General features: G+C 46.9%; 1 protein-coding gene across 2 annotated transcripts; it reads left to right on the top strand.

Moving 5' to 3' along the window:
• Positions 1–11,635: 11,635 nt before the first annotated feature.
• LOC130086931 (ribonuclease-like 3) lies at positions 11,636–22,740 on the top strand. Of its 2 annotated transcripts, none has more exons than XM_056253171.1 (2): positions 11,636–11,695; positions 22,262–22,740. In XM_056253171.1, the coding sequence occupies exon 2, from the start codon at positions 22,265–22,267 to the stop codon at positions 22,697–22,699; it is 435 nt and encodes a 144-aa protein (XP_056109146.1). In that variant the 5' UTR covers positions 11,636–11,695; positions 22,262–22,264; the 3' UTR covers positions 22,700–22,740. The 2 variants fall into 2 exon arrangements, with proteins under 2 accessions (XP_056109146.1, XP_056109147.1); XM_056253172.1 differs by having other exon boundaries at positions 11,648–11,695; positions 22,259–22,740.
• The last annotated feature ends 400 nt before the right edge of the window (positions 22,741–23,140 follow it).

Below are 23,140 nucleotides of genomic sequence, written 5' to 3'. Positions count from 1 at the left end.
AGAAATGCTATGGGTCTGCGGAATTTGCATAGCGTAACTCCGCCTCACCTCGTGGGTATTTAAGGAGAACGCTGGCAGCAAATAGGCATGTTTTCGCTTCGGAGCCAAGGTGATCCTTCGTTCCACAAGCCATTCCTGTACTGTCAGTTCTTCAAGACGAGCGAGATTCTCTGGTGTTGGTGGGACGGCGATCTCCGGCGAGCGCGCACTTCCTGCTTATCTGTCTGTGGTTTGACAGCGAGTGTGTTTCTCCCCGGGTGCTTCAACACAGTCAGAGTTTCTTTTCCTCTCACAAAAGAGCTTGCACGCGGCACGTCTTTTTAAAGATGCCTCGCCCGTGCACTTCTGGTTGCGGTAGACTCGTTGCCGACTCTGATGGGCACGAGCGTTGCATAGTGTGTTTGGGCATTGATCATGCTAGAGCAGCGCTCGTGGATGACTCATGTTCTCTCTGCGGGCACATGACCATCGCAACATTACGATCAAGACTCAGTGATCTCGCAAGAGTGAGAGCCCCCTCATCCACACCCCGATCTACTGACTCTAGAAATAGAGCTAGTACTTCGGCTGGTGGCCAGGGTGATCTGAGGGTGACGGTTTGGAACCAAGCGCCGACTATCAGTCCGTGCCCAGCCGCACCCTCTCCAGTGTTGTAACCCGTGAGTGCTCAGGGGATTCCGGCGGGATCATCTTCGGGTGCCCCGCGGGTTTTCTTTGGCGCTCCAGAGGAGGACGCGATGTCTATCGCGGCATCACAAGGTGGGTCTGAATCTTCTGGAAGTGAAGACTCATCACAGCTGCCGCCTTCGGGTGTGAATACAGTTGTGTCAGAGTCTGATCCGGAGATGACGGCCATGCTGTCTCGAGCCGCCGCGAGCATCGGGTTAGAGTGGAACCCTCCGCCCTGCCCCGAGCGCTCGCGGCTGGATGATTGGTATTTGGGTTGGGCTGCGGATCCCCGTCCCCGTCAGGCTCCGATACCTTTCTTCCCGGACGTGCATGATGAAATCTCGAAGTCCTGGAAGACTCCCATGTCTTCCCGTGACTGCTCGATGATTTCATCCGCCTTTCCTCCCCTCGATGAGGCCGCTGCCCGTGGGTACACTGGGCTCCCCCCGGTTGAACGCTCTGTTGCGATGCAACTGTGTCCTCAGAGCGCTTCTTCTCGTGGTGAGCCTAAGCACCCATCCAAAGCCTGTAGGTACTCGTGTACGCTAGTGGCGAAGTCCTACAGAGCTGCGGGACAGGCAGCCACCTCTTTGCATGCCATGGCCATTCTGCAGGTCTACCAGGCCCAGATGCTCAGGGACATGCACGAGGGCAGGACAGACCCAGGGCTCTTCAATGAGCTGCGCGCCGCCACCGACCTTGCTCTCCGAGCGACGAAGGTGACCGCACGCTCCCTGGGTTTGGTGATGTCCACAGCTGTGGTCCAGGAGAGACATCTCTGGCTGAACCTTGCTGATATGAAGGATGCCGAGCGGTCCCGGCTGCTCGACACCCCCATATCACAAGACGGCCTTTTCGGCGGTGCAGTCGAGGATTTTGCCCAACAGTTCTCGACTGCTCAGAAACAGACTGAGGCTATTAAGCATATTCTGCCCCGACGGCCCGCTGCTGCCTCCACCCAGCCGACCGGGCAGAATACTCAGTCTGTTCGCCGCCGAGGGCGCCCTCCTACGGCTCCCGCCCCTCCCGCCCGGCCCAAGCAGCAGCCTTCACCTGGGCCCGGTCGCGGAGGAAGCCGTAAGAAGGCGCCCCAGCCCTCTCCAGCCCCGCCCCCCGCTAAACGCCGTGCCAAGCGGCGCTCCTGAGACGGGCTGCTCAGGAATGATGTGCACTTCCCAGGAGATGGTGGCAGGACCACTCCTTCCCCCGGTGGAGGGCCGGGGGAGAATCTTTTGTTCTCCACTCCCCGCTGCTCACCCTCGGGTGGGCAGCACCCTAATGTGGTTAAAGAAAGAAGTGACACATTCATTCCTGAGCACACAGAGTTCTCGGACGACACGGTGCGCCGCCCCCGGGCCGTGCACCCCTCGTCCTCCTCTGTCCCAGAGCCGGATGACAGTGCGCGCCGTCCCCGGACCGTGCCGCTCTCATCCTCCTCTGTCGCCAGACCCCTGGCAAAGCAGACCCCCGTGGAACGTTCGTCCTTCCCTGGTCTCCTCTGTCAGGACGCGGTCTATGGCTGTACCCCCACACCGGGCCGCTATGCCGTCCACGTCTGGGTCAGCCATACCGCCTCGCTGCCCCACCGACGGGAAGTCTGTCGTTCGCATGACCCCGCTGGTACAGTCTTTGGGAGCCTGGCTAGAGCTTCCCAATCTGTCCCGCTGGGTCGCACGAACGATCAGGCTCGGCTACGCGATTCAGTTCGCGCGGTCTCCTCCCCGCTTCAGGGGAGTCCGCTCCACTTTGGTCGGTGGCAATGCCCCTATCATGAGAGCGGAGGTTGCTACCCTGCTGGCGAAGGGTGCGATCGAGACTGTCCCTCCAGCCGAAATGAAGACCGGCTTCTACAGCCCGTATTTCATTGTCCCGAAGAAAACCGGTGGGTTACGGCCAATCCTGGACCTGCGCGTTCTGAACCGCTCCCTTCACAGGCTGCCGTTCAAGATGCTCACCGCCAAACGCGTTTTCGAATGTGTGCGGCACCAGCGATAGACCTGAAGGACGCCTACTTTTAATGTCTCCATCCTCCCTCGACACAGACCGTTCCTCCGGTTTGCTTTCGAGGGGCAGGCATATCAGTACGCAGTTCTCCCATTCGGGCTAGCCCTGTCTCCTCGCGTCTTCACGAAGGTCGTCGAGGCAGCCCTTGTTCCCCTCCGGGAACTCGGGGTTCGCATTCTGAACTACCTCGACGACTGGCTAATTCTAGCTCACTCTTGAGATCAGCTTTGCGAACACAGGGATTTGGTGCTCCGCCATGTAGCCTGTCTGGGCCTTCGGGTCAACTGGGAGAAGAGCAAACTTTGCCCCGTGCAGAGGATCTCTTTTCTCGGTATGGAGATCGACTCGGTCGCCATGTCCACGCAGCTTACGAGCGAGCGCGCGCAGTCACTGCTGACTTGCCTGAGACAGTTCGAGGGCAAGAGTGCGGTTCCACTGAAACTTTTTCAGAGGCTCCTGGGGCATATGGCATCCGCAGCCGTGGCAACACCGCTCGGATTACTTCATATGAGACCGCTTCAGCTTTGGCTTCGCGACCGAGTCCCGAGGTGGGCATGGCAACACGGCACTCTCCGAGTACCAGTTATTCCGACCTGCCGTCAGACCTTCAACCCGTGGTCGAACCTCAGTTTTCTACGGGCCGGAGTGCCCCTGGAACGAGCTTCCCGGCATATTGTCGTAACGACAGATGCCTCTACCACGGGCTGGGGTGCCATGTGCAATGGACGTGCTGCCGCGGGCTCCTGGACAGGACCCCACCCCCTATGGCACATCAATTGCCTCGAGTTGCTGGCTGTACAGCTCGCCTTGCGCCGCATCCGAGCCGTGCTCAGGGGCCAGCATGTACTAGTCCGTTCAGACAATACCGCGACCGTAGCGTACATCAACCGTCAAGGTGGTCTGCGCTCCCGCCGTATGTCGCAACTCGCCCGCCACCTCCTCTTATGGAGTCAGAAGCATCTGAGTTAGCTTCGTGCCATTTATATCCCCGGAGCCTTGAACTGTGCAGCCGACGAGCTCTCACGGCTTCAGCCCCTCCCGGGAGATTGGCGACTCCATCCCCAGTCGGTTCAGCTGATTTGGGACCTGTTCGGGGACGCACAGATAGATCTGTTTGCCTCTCACGACTCGACCCATTGCGCCCTGTATTATTCCCTGACCGAGGGCACGCTCGGCACGGATGCACTGGCGCACAGCTGGCCGCAGGGCCGCAAATATGCGTTTCCCCCCGTGAGCCTTCTTGCGCAATTCCTGCGCAAGGTCAGGGAGGACGAGGAGCAGGTCACTCTGGTCGCGCCGTACTGGCCCACCCGGACCTGGTTCTCCGAACTCATACTCCTCGCGACAGCACCTCCTTGGCCAATTCCTCTGAGGAAGGACCTCCTTTCTCAGGGACGGGGCACCCTATGGCACCCTCGTCCCGATCTTTGGAACCTCCACGTGTGGCTCCTGGACGGGACGAGGCAGGTTTGAGTACCCTACCACCAGCAGTGGTGGCTACCATCACTTCCGCTAGAGCGTCGTCCACGAGACACGTCTATGCGTTGAAGTGGAACCTCTTCGTCAACTGGTGCTCTTCTCACCGAGAAGACCCCCGGAGATGTTCGGTCAGTGTCCTGCTTTCTTTTCTTCAAGAGGGGTTGGAGCGAAGGCTGTCTCCCTCCACCCTCAAGGTCTATGTCGCCGCTATTGCCGCACAGCATGACCCGATAGAAGGTAAGTCCATGGGGAAGCATGACCTGATCATCAGGTTCCTGAGGGGAGCGAGGAGACTGAATCCTCCTCGCCCTCCTCTCGTACCCTCTTGGGACCTCGCAGTGGTCCTAACTGCCCTGCGCAGCGCTCCCTTTGAGCCTTTGCAGTCAGTCGAGCTTAACTTCCTGTCAATGAAGACAGCGCTTCTGACTGCATTGGCCTCCATCAAGAGGGTAGGGGACCTGCACGCATTCTCCGTTGACGAAGCGTGCCTGGAATTCGGGCCGGGTGACTCTCACGTGATCCTGAGACCCCGGCCTGGATATGTGCCCAAGGTTCCTACCACTCCCTTCCGGGATCAGGTGGTGAACCTGCAAGCGCTGCCCCCGGAGGAGGCAGACCCAGCCTTGGCACTGCTCTGTCCAGTACGTGCTCTTCGCATCTATGTAGACAGAACGCAGTGTTTCAGGACCTCATACCAGCTCTTTGTCTGTTATGGTGGGAAGCTGAAGGGAAAGGCTCTCTCCAAGCAAAGGTTGTCTCACTGGATAGTGGACGCCATTGCTTTGGATTACACCGCAGCTTGAGTGAAGACGCTTACTCCGTTGCTCCGGCGAATTACTTCATTAATCCTTGTTTTATTGCTTTACCAGGCATTTATAAGCAAGCACTTTTTATTTTTTATATCATGTGAACTTATCCACGAAACTATTCCTTATAAAAAACAATTAGATTGCTTTGATATCGCTACTTATATCCAACCTTTCGATTCTCGGCTACTAGCCTTTAGCCCGCTAACATTTCACGCGTGGCCTCGGCCGTCTAATATTACACCCTTTCACTGAAAGGACACGGGTTATATTTGACATTGCAGTCCTAAATTAGTACTGATAGTTGTAGTATCACTGCTAATTTACAGCTCATTTGTTATAATGGCGAACATATCGGATGCGTGTCTAACTTTACCTCTGAGTGCAGGTGAGGACACTTTCGAGCTATTCTCGGTGAATCTGGAGCTGGAATCCGTGGAGAAACAGATCCGTGGTCTGCTGGAAAAGCAAGCCGAGCTGTTGGATCGGCGATCAGCACTTGAAGCAGCACGCGCCGATGCTCACAAGTTAGTGGTTAGTAACTCTTTAACTCCGAGTTCGTCTACTCCGTGTGTTTCTCTGTCCAGAAGGACGCGATCTTCTCGGGCTTCATTTACTCCGGCACCGACACAACACAATGGACCATGGATCACGCAGCGGAAGACGCGAGCCAGGACCAGAGCTACTCCTCCGCCCCTCCCGGTCTTCGAGATCTCCACTCGGAACCGCTTCTCCCCTCTTCGCGAGTCGAAACGCGACGACGCCGTGATCATCGGCACGTCCATGGTCCGCCATGTCCATGCTACCTCAGGTAAAGGTAAGGTGCGCTCTCACTGCTTTCCTGGTGCTCGTGTTCTTGATATCGCTGCACAGGTTCCCGAAATCCTGACCGGGGACGAGCGCGTCGGAGCTGTGGTGCTGCATGCGGGAGGGAGCGACGTCAGGCTGCGGCAGACGGAGGTTCTGAAGAAGGACTACATGAGCCTGATCGAGGCGGTACGCAACACAGCGCCTGAGGCAACGATCATCGTGTCTGGACCGCTTCCCACGTACCGACTAGGACAAGAAAGGTTCAGTAGACTATTTGCACTAAATGAATGGTTAATGTCACTGTGTAATGAACAGAAACTGCTCTTTGTAAATAATTGGAATCTGTTTTGGGAGCGACCCAGGCTGTACCGTGCTGATGGCCTGCACCCCAGCAGAGCCGGAGCGGCTGTTCTGTCGGATAATATCTCCAAGACGTTACGCACCAGATGACTAATAAGTCAAAATCCAAACCACAGTCTTTGCTGTCCAAACTTAATTGATATACGTAGTGAAGAACATTATATAGAAACTGTGTCTATTCCTCGTTTAGTGAAGCCAAACAATAAATCTAGTGCAGGATCTAGCAAAAATCTTATTGTAATTAAACCAGAAAATCTAAATATCAGCGAACAAAAATAATTTCTAAAGCTAGGTCTTCTAAACATTAGATCGCTCACACCTAAAGCGGTTATTGTAAATGAAATGGTCACAGATAATAATTTCGATATACTTTGCCTTACTGAAACCTGGCTTAAACCAAATGAGTATTTCGGTCTAAATGAGTCTACTCCGCCAAGATACTGTTATAAGCATGAGCCCCGTCTGACTGGTCGTGGCGGCGGTGTTGCAACAATCTATAAAGATATTCTTAATATTTCTCAGAAAACAGGTCACAGATTTAATTCGTTTGAAGTACTTGTGCTAAATGTTACGCTCTTAGATGTAAGAAAGAAATCCATATTATCTCTAGCCTTGGCTACTGTATATAGACCTCCAGGGCCATATGCTGAATTTCTAAAAGAGTTTGCAGACTTTCTCTCGGATCTATTGGTCAATGTCGATAAAGCAATAATTGTTGGAGATTTTAACATACACGTAGACAACAAAAATGATGCGTTAGGGGCTGCGTTTACAGATTTATTAAACTCCTTTGGGGTCAAGCAAAACGTCCGTGGTCCCACTCATCGTCTAAATCATACTCTAGATTTAATTATATCATATAGAACCAATCCAACTGATATAGATATTATACCGCAAAGTGATGATGTCACTGATCATTACATGGTAACGTGCATAATACGTACTGCTGAAATATGTCATGTTGCGCCACGTTATAGACCAGGCAGAACAATCCTTCCAACCACTATAGATAGATTCTCAAATAGCTTACCTGATCTATCTCAGCTGCTCAGTGAACCCAAACAAACAGATGAACTAGAGGAAATGACTAGCAGTTTGAGCACCATTTTCACTAGTACATTAGATATTGTTGCACCAATTAGATTAAAAAAGGTTAAAGAGAAAACTAAAGCACCATGGTACAACAGTGTTACGCATGATATCAAGAGAGAAACTCGTAACCTAGAGCGTAAATGGAAACAAACTAATTTAGAGGTCTTTAGAATCGCGTGGAAAGACAGTATGTCACGTTATAAAAAGGCTCTAAAAACAGCCAGGGCAGAGCATCTCCGCAAACTAATAGAAAATAACCAAAATAATCCAAGGTTCTTATTTAACACCGTGGCTAGACTAACAAATAAACAGACATCACCAGAGCAAAATATACCGTTACAGTTTAGTAGTAATGATTTTATGAATTATTTCAATGAGAAAATAGAAAGCATTCGAAACACAATTATAAATGTACAATCCTCTATGGTCTCTTATGATTCAGCCTCAATTATCGTCCCTCAAGAACAACTACACCGCTTTACAACTATAGGACAGGAAGCGCTAAATAAACTTATTATTGCATCTAAACCAACAACATGCTCATTAGATCCAATACCCACTAAACTACTGAAAGAAGTGTTACCTGTAGTGGAAGAGCCTCTTCTTAATATTATTAACTCGTCTTTATTCTTAGGTCATGTTCCAAGAATATTCAAGTTGGCAGTAATAAAACCTCTCATTAAGAAACCGCAACTAGATCCAAATAACCTAGCAAATTACAGACCCATTTCAAATCTTCCATTTATGTCCAAAATACTAGAAAAAGTTGTATCCGCTCAACTGTGCTCTTTTTTGCAAGAAAATGATATCTATGAAAAATTCCAGTCAGGATTCAGACCGCATCATAGTACAGAAACTGCGCTAGTTAAAATTACAAATGATCTACTCTTAGCTTCTGACCAAGGCTGTATCTCAATACTAGTTCTACTCGATCTTAGTGCTGCGTTCGACACTATAGATCATAAAATACTCTTGGATCGACTACAAAACTACACTGGTGTTCAGGGACAGGCATTAAGCTGGTTTAGATCGTACTTATCTGACCGTTATCATTTTGTCTCTTTACACGGGGGAAAATCAAAGTTAACGTCAGTAGACTACGGAGTACCGCAAGGATCGGTGCTAGGCCCTCTGCTATTCTCAATATATATGCTGCCACTTGGTAATATTATAAGAAAACATGGAATTAATTTCCACTGTTATGCTGACGACACTCAATTATATATTTCATCACGACCAGATGAAAACATTACCTCATCTAAATTGACAGAATGTCTCAAAGATATAAAATGCTGGATGACGCGTAATTTCCTGCTATTAAATTCAGATAAAACGGAGGTATTACTTATTGGTCCAAAAAACTACACACAAAACCTCTTACAATACGACTTTAATATAGAAGGATGCCCTGTTACTTTTTCCACTACAGTAAAAGACCTGGGTGTTATACTAGACCGCAACTTGTCTTTCGAAAATCATATTTCATCTGTTACAAGAACAGCCTTTTTCCACCTTAGAAACATTGCTAAATTACGTAACATGCTATCTGTTTCTGATGCAGAAAAGTTAGTTCATGCATTCATGACCTCGAGACTAGATTACTGTAATGCTTTATTAGCTGGTTGTCTTGCATCCTCAATAAACAAGCTACAGTTAGTGCAAAATGCAGCCGCTAGAGTTCTTACTAGATCAAGAAAATATGATCATATAACACCGATTTTATCATCTCTGCACTGGTTACCTATTAAGTTCCGTATCAATTACAAAGTACTACTACTGACCTATAAAGCCCTTAATGGTTTAGCTCCTATGTACTTAACGGACCTTCTTTCGCCCTACAATCCACCGCGTTCTCTAAGATCACTAAATTCGAGGCTTCTGGTCATTCCTAGGATATCGAAGTCCACGAAAGGAGGGAGGGCGTTCTCACATTTAGCTCCAAAACTCTGGAATAGCCTTCCCGATTCGGTCCGATGCTCTGACTCGCTGTCACAGTTTAAAACTAGACTAAAGACGTGTCTCTTTAGTCAAGCATTCACATAATGCTTACCTTTTAGTCCTCTGCTATGCCATACGGAACCGTTTGCCACTGAAACTGCTTAACGCACCAGTGGGGCTCGACAGCCTTATAGACAAACGGGTCGGTCCGTATGGTTGCGGTTGGTTGCGGAGAGTTTGGGTTGCGGAGAGTTGTGAGATTATGGTTTTCTAACACCTACTCCCGTGTAATGGAAATCATTATGAACATCAGCTATGCTAATTATTTCCCATCTGCCTTTCTGCTGTTATCTCGGGACGCTTGTCCCGAGAAAAATGGCGTTCGTAGGCTCCAGTTTGGTATCCTGCCTCTCACGGGGATTTCGGATGCCTCAACGCCTGTGATGAGAAGACCAACGCCTGTGAAGAGACGACTCAACGCCTGCGAAGAGACGACTCAACGCCGGCGATATGTTATCCCCTAAATATTACATGATTAACTAAATGTATTTTTCCAGGTACTCTCTGATATGCACTTACTGTAAAGCTTCTTTAAAACCCGATTGTTAGCCAGAGGAGAACTGGCCCCTGACTAGCCTGGGTTCTCCCAAGGTTTTTTTCTCCATCCAATCTGATGGAGTTTTGGTTCCTTGCCACTGTCGCCTTGCTTTTGGCTTGCTTAGTTGGGGATATTTAATATTCAACAATATTATTGAACTGTGTTGTACTACTTTCATGTTATCACTGTGAAGCTGCTTTGATGCAATCTGTATTGTGAAAAGCGCTATATAAATAAATGTGACTTGACTTGACTTGACTTTGGCATACCAGCAGCAAGGTCGACCGTGCCCCCTTGGTGTGACCGCCCACTCCACCCGGAGTGTCGCGTCCTCTTGGGCTTTAGCGCATGGCGCCTCGCTAACAGACATCTGCAGAGCTGCAGGCTGGGCGACACCTAACACATTCGCCAGATTTTACAATCTTCGAGTGGAGCCAGTCTCCTCCCGTGTACTGTCTTTTTCAAGCTAACATGGGATCCGTTAGGTGTCTTCGCTTGCTCGCCATGCCACTCCTCGGACTGGATATGTGCGATATTCTCCTCAGGTGAGCTTTTCCGAAAGCCCTGAGCTCCTCCAGCACTGCTGACGTTGGCGCCAGTGTCTATTGCCTGCGCGTCGGCTAGGTGCCTCCGTGTGCATGGTACCTCCTCTGAGCTACCCCCACATGTGTATTTCCACTGTAAGCCTCCCTGAGCATGTGTCTTTCCCTCAGCAAGCCACCTTGCCACCCCTGGGGTTGAAATATTCCACCTGCGGCTGGACACCCCAGTGATTCCCCATATGCATCCCTCGGGTCATATGTGTATTTCTAAGTCCCCCCCCTCTGGGTTGGCAGTAATTGCATACTTCCCTAAAAGTTCTGGGATATGCTCCCCAGTGTACCTTGGTATTCCTGTGTTAAATAGGAGTCCTTCGTCCGTGCTAGTCTCACGACAGGGTTCTCAGATTTACGCAGGGCACTGGAAGACAGCTGAGAAGTGGCGTGATTAGACTGGTATCCCCATTCGTCGTCATCCGACGGAACTCGGAGTGACAACGAAAGGGAACGTCTCGGTTACGGATGTAACCCTCGTTCCCTGAGTAGGGAACGGAGACGTTCCGTCTGCCTGCCACTTCCGCTGTACCGCGGGGATCGCCTGAGCTCAGTCTTGGCTCCTCAGCGAAGAAAACATGCCTATTTGCTGCCAGCGTTCTCCTTAAATACCCACGAGGTGAGGCGGAGTTACGCTATGCAAATTCCGCAGACCCATGGCATTTCTTTGCCATTGGCTCGTTTTGTAGTACTCGAAGTCGATTGGCTTTCTAAGCGAAACCCCATTCGTCGTCATCCGACGGAACGTCTCCGTTCCCTACTCAGGGAACGAGGGTTACATCCGTAACCGAGACGTTACCATGTGTCAGGATATACACTCGGACAACAAGGTTAGAAGGATTCAGAATAACTTTTAATTAAGCTTTTGTAGGACAACAGGTCAGTTCAGATGCATAAACAGGCGCTGTGAGAATAATACTGATGAATGACATATGTGCTACTTGATCTGACAACCACCAATTTAGAGTAAAACAATCAAATCAACAGTGTGGGTGGTGAATCACAACACAATATTTTAGATTATTTAAAAATCTGGAGCTCTGGTGTGTAGAAACTGGACTTTGAAACATCATTAAGGTTTTCATTTTCGAACATTTGCAAATAACAGATAAGGGGGATGAAATTCCCATCAACGAGTTAAATTGGCCAAGGTCATGTTTGCACTGTCTAGTGTTTGAAGGTCACGTGAGGTTTGGAATAAAAACTCCAGCGATGCTGACGGACACCAGTGGAGTCTAAACTCGTATTTGGAGCAAGTTTCATCAGTATTTTCTAAGGTTTGTTCATACCTTAAAGCCTTCAGGCAAAAGAAGACAACAAAATATTAATTTACCCACAACAACAAGGTAAGAGCTTAAGAACTTTACTCAGCAACTAAGACATACAAGAAATTGGTCTTTAACAAATACAGGACTGCAACCGTGTGTGTACGGAAAAGTGCACAGCTGGGTTGAAGTAACTAAGATATGTGCAAGTAAAAATAAAGGAAGGGTCTCATCAGTATTTTCTTAATTGATCACACATAAACTGCTTTAGTAAGTCAAATATCAGTAAAGGTGTGTTGATGTGTGTGTTGTTCAGCAGGTCATGGAGAGTCATCAGTCTGCTGTGATTCTGCTGCTGGTCTTGTGCGTGTCGTTCTCCGCTAATGCTCAACTAAAAAAGTATGAGAAGTTCCTCAAGGAGCATGTGTTTGAAGGGATGACTGAACAGGAATGTACCAGTGAGATCCGCGCGAGAGGAATCACATCTTCCCCAACCACCAACGAGTGCAAAATAATCAACACCTTCATACAAGCAAATAAACAAGATGTTAAAGCAGTTTGTGGCGCGGCAGGAACTCCACAGGGCTATGACATGTTTATGAGTAACAATCCTTTCCCTGTGATCATTTGTGAATTACACAGTGGGTATAGACACCCAAACTGTGAATACAAAGGCAACAAATCCACTCGTAATATTGTGTTGAATTGCGAAGACGGCTGGCCTATACATTACGCCGAAGACGTAATTAATGTGTAGATGACAGACTGAAAAGAGCTTTACAATATTTTGCTAATCATTTGTTCTCTTCTCCTTTTCTGTCTTCCTTTGTTTTTTAATTGAAAAAAAAAACACACACCAATAATCTGAATCAACAAAGCCAAAAATAAAACAGATAAATAAATACTTGACCTCAGTTAGAGGGTAACATGTCAGAGTTCAATGAATTCATTGAAGCACAGCTGTACATGTATGTAATTTGATTTTTTATATTTGAAAAAAAATAATGTCATTTCATAGGGTAAAATAAAATGTTCCTCTCTTTCTTTATGAGACTCTGATATGAACAATAATATCTCATGAGCATAATGTTAAAAAAGCTTTACATCACTTCTCTAAGTTGATGTTATATTCTGCACTTCTTCATGTGTGTCTCTGTGTGTAATTGTTCTTTGCATGTGCAGATTCAGCTAGTCTACTGAATTTTTAAGCACTCTGTTGACACTTTTTGAGCATTACAAAACTTTTTACTGTGAGTAGTGAATGAGAAAAAACAGACGAGGGAAGAAAGACACAGATGTTTTTACACATGTCTGTAATTCTCAATAAAACTTCTCTACGACCTTTAAACTCGTCTGCTGGATTGTCTTGCATCTCAACGTCACAATATCTTGCAAAATTGCTGTCATATTCGTCACCGTGCAACACTTTTGGGTCCAATGATACCTTAACTGTCTTTCAAAAGGTTCAGCCATTTTACTTGTCTGCCAGTTCTTATTTAAGACCATTTTACCTTACATATTTTACCATATTGTTGATTAAGCCTTCAGACAAAATAAATGTGTTAGAACAATATATTAATTTACCCAAAACAACAAGGTAAGACCCTTAGAACTTAATGTCTTTAACACAAATACAGAAAAACAAAGGAACTGGAACGAAAACATGCACAGCTGGGTGAACAAAGTAACTTTAGACTATAATCGAGACCACATCAAAGTGACTGACAGATAGGGAACATCTCGGTTACAATTGTAACTTCTGTTCCCTGATGAAGGGAATGAGACGTGGTGTCCCTCCGGCCACGATGTTGAACTGTCCGCTGAAATACCCGTAGCATGCAAATTCCCGCCGATTCTCATTGGCCTTTTCTGAAGTCTTAGATTATTATGACTGTGTACAAGATCAGGTTCAGTTCCATGCTTATTTTATTTACTCGCTATTTCACCCGAAAGCTTGTTACTATATAAACTTAAACATGCTAGTTTATAAGACAGTGTGTAATACTGTATTATGTTTTAAAAAATTATTTAATAAGCTACTCAATCAAAATAGTAAACACAAGTACAAGCCAAGAATACTTAGCATACTTAATTATACTTTTAAGTATATCTCGATCAACAAGTATAGGCCAAATATACTTGGACTTTTCTGTCAGTATAACTTCACACAACTTTTGTTTACTGCCTTTTTCCTTGGTAATGGTGCCACGTTTTTGGTAAGTAATACAAGTAATACAAAGCAAGAATACAGTGTTGTGTTCTCTCAAGTGGGGTTTATAAATGCATTGAGTTAGTGTTCAGTGATGCATAGAGTTTGACTGTGCTGAATCATTCGTTTATGTCTGACGAATCGAGGTGTTCACTTACTTGGGTCTAAACAGACAGTGATATGGAAGTAAAAGTGTTGATAAGTTGATGCTACTCCCTGTGTCAGTGTGATCATTATAAAACACAACATTTGGTGACGAGGATGACTGATATCGCACTACCACCGCCTGCTCCTTTCCTCACGCTACCTGCTGAGCCTCCGATTCCCTGGACTCGATGGTTGCAGTCCTTCGAGACTTTCATCTTGGCAGTGGGGCTGACTGATGTGAGCACAGCCCGCAAAAAGGCGCTGTTACTACATTGCTTGGGAGCCGAGGGTAATCGTGTGCTGGGAACGCTTGAGTCAGGCGCCACAAGCGATTATGACACAGCCGTGGAACTGCTGACCGCACACTTCGCACCCGCACAGAGCGCGCTCTTGCGCCGTTTTCTGTTCCGCCAAAGACAACAGCTGCCCGGTGAGTCAGTGCAACAGTATGTAGCCAACTTGCGTGGATTGGCCAGCACATGCAAGTTCGGTGCGTTGCAGGACAAAATGATTCGCGACCAGTTAATTGAACATACCAACAACGCAAAAGTACGTGAAACTCTGCTATTAGAACCGGAAGATTTATCACTGTCCCGAGCGATCACGATTGCATTACAAATAGAGAGTGCAGCTGCATGTGCGTCGGCGTTGACTAAACAGCAAACAATCACGGACTACCCAGCCCCCTCCCCCATGCCCACATCAATATTACAGCCCAGTCAGAAAGACACATTTGCTGCAGCAGACTCCTCTGCAGTTATGCTACTGAGACGCCCGCAGCGGTCTCGGCCACGCCCACAGACACCAGCGTCGCGGCCCTGTGATAACTGTGGATCTTCATCTCATCCGTCTAGAGCGCAGAACTGCCCAGCCCGTGTCGCAACTGTGGCAAACGCAACCATTTTGCTTCAGTCTGCCGTTCTGCTCCAGCTGAGTCACCTACTATCATTCACAATGTCTACTCTGGGCCAGTCTCATTTAAAGCATGCTCAGTGCGCCTAAATGATGTGTGTATCCCACTGCTTTTGGACTCTGGTGCCAGTGTGTCTCTCTTGAACATGCACACATACAGTTGTTTTTTCGGAGCGCTGCCACTGTCGCCACCCTCTGCTTCACTCTGTGGCTATGGCGACTCAAAGATTGACCTAGTGGGTTCCCTGCAAGCGACTGTTGGTTATGGCACCAAATTGGTACCCGGCTTTACCTTCCATGTTGCCCGTCGTGGGGCCAATCTGATGGGTCTGGATTTGTTCTCTGCTCTGGGATTCTCCCTGGTGGACACAAAGGGAGCTGCAATCCTGACAGTCTCCACGCCTTGGCAGCAAAAATGGTCATCCCTGTTTGAAGGCTTGGGGTGCCTCACTGCTTTTGCCCACCAACCTCTCCTGAACCCTGCTGTTACACCAGTCATTCAACCACTTCGCCGCATTCCTCTGGCTTTCCGTGATGGTGTCTCAGTTGAACTTAAGCTGCTGCTGGACGCTGGTATTATCGAACCAGTGGATGCATCGCTCTGGGTCTCAAACCTGGTGGTGGCTCAGAAGAAATCAGGGGCCCTACGGGTGTGTGTCGACCTGCGAGCAGTGAATAAGGCAGTGATCCCGGACAGGTTTCCACTGCCTACCTCCGAAGAGCTCACTGCTCAGTTCCATGGCTCAACCGTGTTCTCTAAACTGGATCTCAGACAGGGCTACCTACAAGTGCCTCTCCACCCCAGCAGCAGGAACCTCACAGCCTTTGTGACCCATGAAGGTGTGTTTCGTTATACACGCATGCCGTTTGGACTTAGCTCCGCCCCCAGTTGCTTTCAAAAAATCATTGTGTCGGTATTGGCTGGTATACCGGGGGTGGCCATTTACCTGGATGATGTGGTTATCCATGGGCCTTCTCCAGTGAGTCATGATGAACGCCTCAGCAGAGTTTTTGCAGCCCTAGCAAAACACAAACTAACCCTCAATGCCCGAAAAATGTGTTTTCTCCTCACCGTCCATTGAGTATGTGGGTTTCCGACTGTCGGTGGATGGCGTCACACCACTTCAGTCAAACGTAGACGCTATACTGGCAATTCCCGAACCCAGCTCGGCTGCACAGGTTGCCTCCTTCTTGGGCATGACGGGTTACTATCTAAAGTTCCTCCCACATTATTCTGCTACCACTGCCCCACCACGGCATCTGCTGCGTAAGGATGAGCCTTGAATATGGTCACGGGCATGCTCTGAGGCGGTGCAGGCCCTCAAGGTGCAGCTCACCACAGCTCCAGTGTTGGCTCATTTCGATATCTCTAGCCCCACTTTGGTGACCTGCGATGCGTCGGCTACAGCCATAGGAGCAGTGCTGTCACAGACTCAGCAGGGCGTCGAGAAGCCCATTGCCTTTGCGTCACGGGCCCTCAATCAGACGGAGCAGCGGTACCCGGTGGGGGAACGGGAAGCATTAGCCTGCATCTGGGCCTGCGAGAGGTGGCACTTGTACCTCTATGGCCGCGCTTTCACCCTGAGGACTGATCACCAGGCCCTGACTGCACTGCTTTCTACATCTGGGACAGGCCACAGACCACTGCGGCCACACCGCTGGTCCGACCGTCTTCGCCAGTATAACTTTGACCTGAAGTTCACCCCAGGCAGAGACAATGTTGTGGCTGATTTACTGTCACCCCAGGGTGGGATGCCACCTTGTGGCTGATTTACTAGCCACCACAGGGTGGGATGGCTACTCCATCCCACCCTGTCATACACACAACCACTGACACGGACCAGGTGGAACGGGACATTGTTCAGATGTTACACACACCCCTCCAGGCCGTCGTATCGTTACAAGAACTGAAGGACGCATCTGAACATGACCCGATTCTTTCTCAACTCCGTGTCTATATTCTGAACGGCTGGCCTCATGAGATATCGGAGGAGCTTGCAGCATTTCCCCCCAGCACCCTACGAGCACGGGTCTTGGCAATGGCTCATGAGGGCCACCTTGGTATTGTGAAGCTGAAACAGCGCTGCAGAGACCGGGTTTGGTGGCCGGGGATAGATAAAGACATTGAGGCCCTGGTGAAAGAAGTGCCTGCCTCTTGAGCGGAAAGATGGGTCACCAGGCTCCCCCACCCTTACAACCTCTTGCTTGGCCATCACAGCCTTGGGATCACCTGCAGCTGGACATATGTGGTGAGATACAGGGAGTTCCTCATCACCAACGCTTCCTAGTGGTTGTCTATGACCTGCACTCGAAATGGCCCGAGCTCATTGCCACCGGCTCTGTGACCTCTCTGGTCATAATCAACTTTCTGGACTCTCTGTTCTCCCGCTGGGGCCTCCCAAATACTATCACTACGGACAATGGGCCGCAACTGATCTCGGCCGAGTTCACCACATACCTCAAAAGCAAGGGTATTCGCCACATCCGCACGGCATACTATCATCCCCAAGCTAACGGTGGTGTTGAACGCTTTCACCAGTCCCTGAAAAACAGCCTCAGAGCACACCTGTTCCAGGGATGGACCTTCTCACAGTCCATCCGCCACACACTGCTGCACTACAGGGCCACCCAAAACTCTACAACGGGGGTCTCTCCAGCTTTCCTCATGCTTGGCCGTTAGCTCCACCTTCCCCTCGACAGGCTCAGCCCAGCACTGCCTCAGGGCCCCCTACCACAGGTCAGGGCCTCAGTTGAACGCCAGCAGAGGCGGATGAAGCAGAAATTCGATCTCTCAGCACACGCAAAGGCCCCTGACATACAGGCCGCAGATTGGGTCAGGGTTCGCAGGTCCCACAGAGACCACAAACTCGCTTCGTACTGGTCTTCCCCTCTCAAAGTTAGTCATCAGCTGGGCCCGGCCACCTTCTTGCTCAGTGATGGCACGCGGTGGCATGCAAGCCGTCTCCGGAAAGTACGGGCCCCGGCACATACGACAGGTGTCACATCTCAAGCCACACCCTCAGCTTGGCAGGCAGGATAACCCGGCGTGTCAGCCAAGACCTCAGATAGCTCCTGCACAGGCTCCAGGCATCCCTATCAACCTCCCAGCTGAGATGTGTGCTTGTCCATCACAGGCTGCCCAGCCTCATCCTCGTTTTTCACCGCGGCCTGTTCGCACTCGTTCTCGGCCGGGGCACCTACAGGACTTTGTGTCAACATTTCATGTCTGAAAACCTCTAGGAGGGGGGGGGGGAATGTTTTGTTCTCTCAAGTGGGGTTTATAAATGCATTGAGTTAGTGTTCAGTGATGCATAGAGTTTGACTGTGCTGAATCATTCGGTTATGTCTGACGAATCGAGGTGTTCACTTACTTGGGTCTAAACAGACAGTGATATGGAAGTAAAAGTGTTGATAAGTTGATGCTACTCCCTGTGTCACTGTGATCATTATAAAACACAACATACAGTAACTGCAAAATAGGGGTAAAATATCAAATTAAAAATGAGGATTGATATGTACAAAATAATAAGCTAATATAAAGTAACAAAACAGCCACATGTCCAATAATCTACCTACAAATACTTAGGCTGGATGACAAGATAACTTTAAAGTAATTTTTCTCAGTTCTGCACTCTGCGTAGTTACTGCCTTTTTGCTTTACGGCCGCTCTAACTTTGCATGTCCCTCTCGCATTCCCATTCTTTGGTTGATGGTGATGTTCGGCGTGGCGTGGATGGGCGACGGTTTATGAATTAAAGGTACTTGAAACGTCCATCTTGTGCAGCGCCCATTATGTCATATATAGCAAATATGTTTGTTTGTATTTTAGGAGTAATAGAGGCTCTGCGGCGCCTGGTGGGCAACGCTGTTTGACGCTGCTGCTTATACCTTCAGATTGTTTACAATAACAAACAGCTTGTTTTCCAGTACGTGTCACTGTGCTCGCTGGGCGTTCTTTTACTAACTAGTCTTTCAAATTGTGTTTTTGTTTGTTTGTTATCTTTATTTTTTTGTGTATCTTCAATTGTCATTGGTTTCTTAACTGAATGTTCTGATTGTTTTGCTTTGTCAGTGTTTTGCAGAATTGTATTTGTTTTGAGGTCTGAGTTCCCTCAAATGTGCTGGTAGAAGGTCAGGGTGGTTAATAGAAACCCAGTGGTGACATCAAACCTTGATTTTCATTTTTTTGTAATATGTTTTTTTTGTTTATTTGTCTAAATGTTTATTATGTGTGCATGTTAGGAGTAAATGTCTTGTGTGTTGAGACCTGTAGTAATTTTTACTCTCGTTACAGGAGCCGAGGCTGCAGGGCAGGCCACTAGTAGGCCCTTACGTGCGGTGGTGGGCTCGTCACAGAGTGCTGTGCTAGACTGGATTGCAGTGTGTGTTGATGCTTGTACACGGGGTGTTGAGAGTGATATAGAAGCCTTGTGTGCACTGAAATTTGTGTATCTGCCCTTGGGCCTCGGTCTCCGTTATCTCTTGGTCTCTTTATTGTGAATGCTGATGACCCAGTTCTTTCTTAATGTCTTTTTTTAAATGTTTGCGAGTATTAGAATAAACTTTTTGTATATTTAGTATCCACGTCTCCGGCCCTCCTTTGACAATCACGTTCCTGTGTGTCTTTTGTGTAAAACATTAAATCTTTAGGATTAATATTTCCCTGATAAACAGGGTGGCGTAGTCATTCCTAAGCTAGTGGTGGCGTTTCTATAGTTGCTCCTCACGTGGAAGAGTGAGGTCCCGCTACACAATAAAAACTCCGGTGATACTGACGGACAACAGTGAATGAATGGAGTTAAATGTAATGATTATTCAACCAGTAGATGGTGGTGCGTACCAGTGGTGTAGGTCAATGTCACCTGTTAATATCACATGACATTTAAACTCATCAAGATCGATTTTAAGCTATTTGTATGGTGGCCTAGAAAGCTGAACCCGCTGCAACTGAAGAAAACAGATGCAAATAGAAAAACACCCGCAAATTAAGAAAACATCTTCATCAGTTTCACAACACACGTGTGCTCCAAATACTCAAAACACAACCAAATACAGAAACACTGCAAATAGCACAGAACACAACGGGAATGTTTCCAGGGGACGCCAATAAGTGACGAACCCGGCTGGGACATGTTTAATACCTGTGGGCATCCCTATGCCCCACTCCCTTCGAAGGTGTAATGGGTATCACAGTCAAAGACCCAGAACCAGATATTTGAAAGAAGACCCCGAGTCAGAATTATAAAAAATATTGAAAAGTTTTACTGCAGATAGTTTGCAGTTTCATCAGCAGAAGTCAGCTTCAAGACTCACACAGGAGTTCATAGGCTGCCCCGCTTACAGTTACACAGATCACAGCAGTTATACCATTTCCAAGGTCTAAGCTACGTCATTGCTTACAGGTTGAATGATTCTCATTGGCTAAGAAATAGATAAACATAGTAATTTTCCACACATATACAGATAGACTGAAGCATATCTCCATGGATTATGCAGCTGACACTCAGACCCTGAAGTTAGGCACGTCATGACCTTCCAGGTCGCAGATTTGGGTTTCTGGACGCCAACATGTCCAGAACAACAACTCAGTCAATCTCCAATAATGCAGTTGTTCCTTAACCTGCAACCCAGAAGACTAACACACACACCGACACACAGCTTTTCCAAGGTTGGATTTGGACAGGCTCTAACAATAAACAGTAGAGTCGTCTCACAACATCAAGATAATGTGTTCTTTCTCTCAAGGAGAGCTAAACTTTAGTCGAACTGGAAAGTAAGGCTTTAACAAAGAGATGGTCCCTTAAACTATTGGCTTCAATGACCCCTATATGTTTTCACATGTTGAAGACCTTTCTCAAACACAAAACAAGTCCATATTTTATTTCTGGAAGCCAGGCTAAATAAGCAAGCTGTTACTGCATTCATATATCAAATACAGACATTAGAGAATACATGAAAATAACATTTCAGTAATCACACTGGTAACTTCTAAAACAAAGTAAAATCTTCAGAGAAGTCATTCAACTCATTTAATATTAGAAGGAAAAATATTGATTAATGCCTTGATTAAATCATTCATTACATATACATTGAATCCACCCCCTTCAAAGGGCAGAGCCGATCACACACTATGCGCGTTTGGCGGTTACAGCCGCAGACTGCACGGATAAACCGTGGATCGGGCGCATGACGTGACGAAAAATAATATTTTAATTAAATTCGGGCGGGTGGCGGTTGTAGCCTATATTAAATGTAGAATCTGCGTGTCTGTGTGAATCGGTGCGAATTAGATTCGCTGTTTCGTCAACATAGACTTAAATCAAGATGGTTTATCGCGATTATGATATTGCAAAGGCTGCGATTATTTTGTATGCGCAGCTTGTCATTGATGTAGGCTACGGCTCTGTAAACTGCTCCATCTAAAAGCTCTGTGAGTTTGAGTCACTTAGGCTATGTGCATTTGAAAATGAGATGATGTGGCTTCTAACACAGAATAAGGCAGTCGTGTATTTATAAGTCATGTATAATCAATGAAAGCGTTTCAATCTTCTGTTTATTCAGCTATAGCGATGGGGATTTCCTGGAATGATGCGCATTACTGTACTTCTGTATGCGGGGCATTTTTAGCGTGTGTGTGAGAGCGCTCTCTGGTGTTCAGATGAAACACCATACCGATCACTGCACTGACAAACTGTGCATAAAATAATCGCAGCCTTTGCCAAATCTTGTGCCGTTTTATTACGATTAATCGTGCAGCCATAATTATGAGTGATTTATTTTTATTGGAAATATTATATTTTATGACCCCCCATTATTTTTTTAATGTTGATTCCTAGGTGTTTGTGTGTGAGTGGGTTCTGCATTGGGGATGTTCTATATCATGCCTTCATTTGTGTGTGTGTGTTTGTTCTAGATTGTGCCAGATTTTTAATAGGCTATAGTTTTTGACAAAAAAAAATAATAATAATAATAACAAAAAAACTCCAATGGGGTTCAAATTGACCCGCAAGGGAAGGATTTGTTACTTTTATTAATTTCAACCACATAAACTCCTTGAATCCAGTAATAATAATAATACAAAGTTTGTATTACAAGTTCAAGTAGGCTATCTTTGACACATATTCATAAATGTAAATAAAGTAAACCCAACCTCCAAATTCAAATATACGTATATCAAGAAATTGTTTTTATTCACATATATATATATATATATATATATATATATATATATATATATATATATATATATATATATATATATATATATATATATATATATATCAGCTCTTAATTTAATTTATCTTAATATTTTAACAACCAAACTGCTTTATTAAGTTAAATGTCAGTAAAGGTGTGTTGATGTGTGTGTTGTTCAGCAGGTCATGGAGATTCATCAGTCTGCTGTGATTCTGCTGCTGGTCTTGTGTGTGTCGTTCTCCACTCATAATCAACCACCACATATAAAGCCCCGGTATCAAAAATTCCTCAATCAGCATTTGGGTCCTGATATGAATGTGCAGAAGTGTACCAGTGAAATGAGAAAGAGAAACATCACTGGAACGGACAATGGCTGCAAACCTGTCAACACCTTCATACAAGCAAATGAAAACCAGCTTAAAGCAGTTTGTGATAAAAAGAATCAACTGAACAAAGACAGAAACCTGTTTAAGAGCGGCCAGCCTTTTCCTGTGGTCACGTGTAGATTTCAAACTGGGAAGAGACCCCCAAACTGTACATATCGCAGAGGGAGGTTGTCCACTCGATATATAGTGTTGGGGTGTGTAGGCGGCTGGCCTGTACATTATGAAAACCTTTAAGTAATGGACAGATGACAGGCTGAATAGAGCATCACAGAGCTTTACAATATTTGTTCACTTCTTATTTTCTGTATTTCTTTGTTTATCAAGTGCAATTAAACGAAAAGATCAGAATCAATCGCAAAGCAAATAAAAAGAGGAATAAATACTTGACCTCAGTTAGTGGTCGTAGTTTTTAACCAAGTCAAGTCAAGTCAAATATATTTATATAGCGCTTTTCACAATACAGATTGTATCAAAGCTGCTTCACAGTATCAATCAAAACAACTTAACAGCTTGTTTATTACTGGAAAACCAGTAATTTTATTATTGAATATCCCCAACTGAGCAAGCCAAAGGCAACAGTGGCAAGGAACCGAAAAATTCCATCAAGTGACCCGACGGTGTCCTAAAACTCCATCAGATGACCCAATGGAGAAAAAAAAACCTTGGGAGAACCCA

The sequence above is a fragment of the Rhinichthys klamathensis genome, unplaced genomic scaffold, assembly GCF_029890125.1.
Source record: "Rhinichthys klamathensis goyatoka isolate OS25496 unplaced genomic scaffold, OSU_Roscu_1.1 h1tg000103l_1, whole genome shotgun sequence".
Lineage (NCBI taxonomy): Eukaryota > Metazoa > Chordata > Actinopteri > Cypriniformes > Leuciscidae > Rhinichthys > Rhinichthys klamathensis.
The sequence above is the reverse complement of the archived record's forward strand: the minus strand, read 5'-3'. Positions and strand labels throughout refer to the sequence as shown.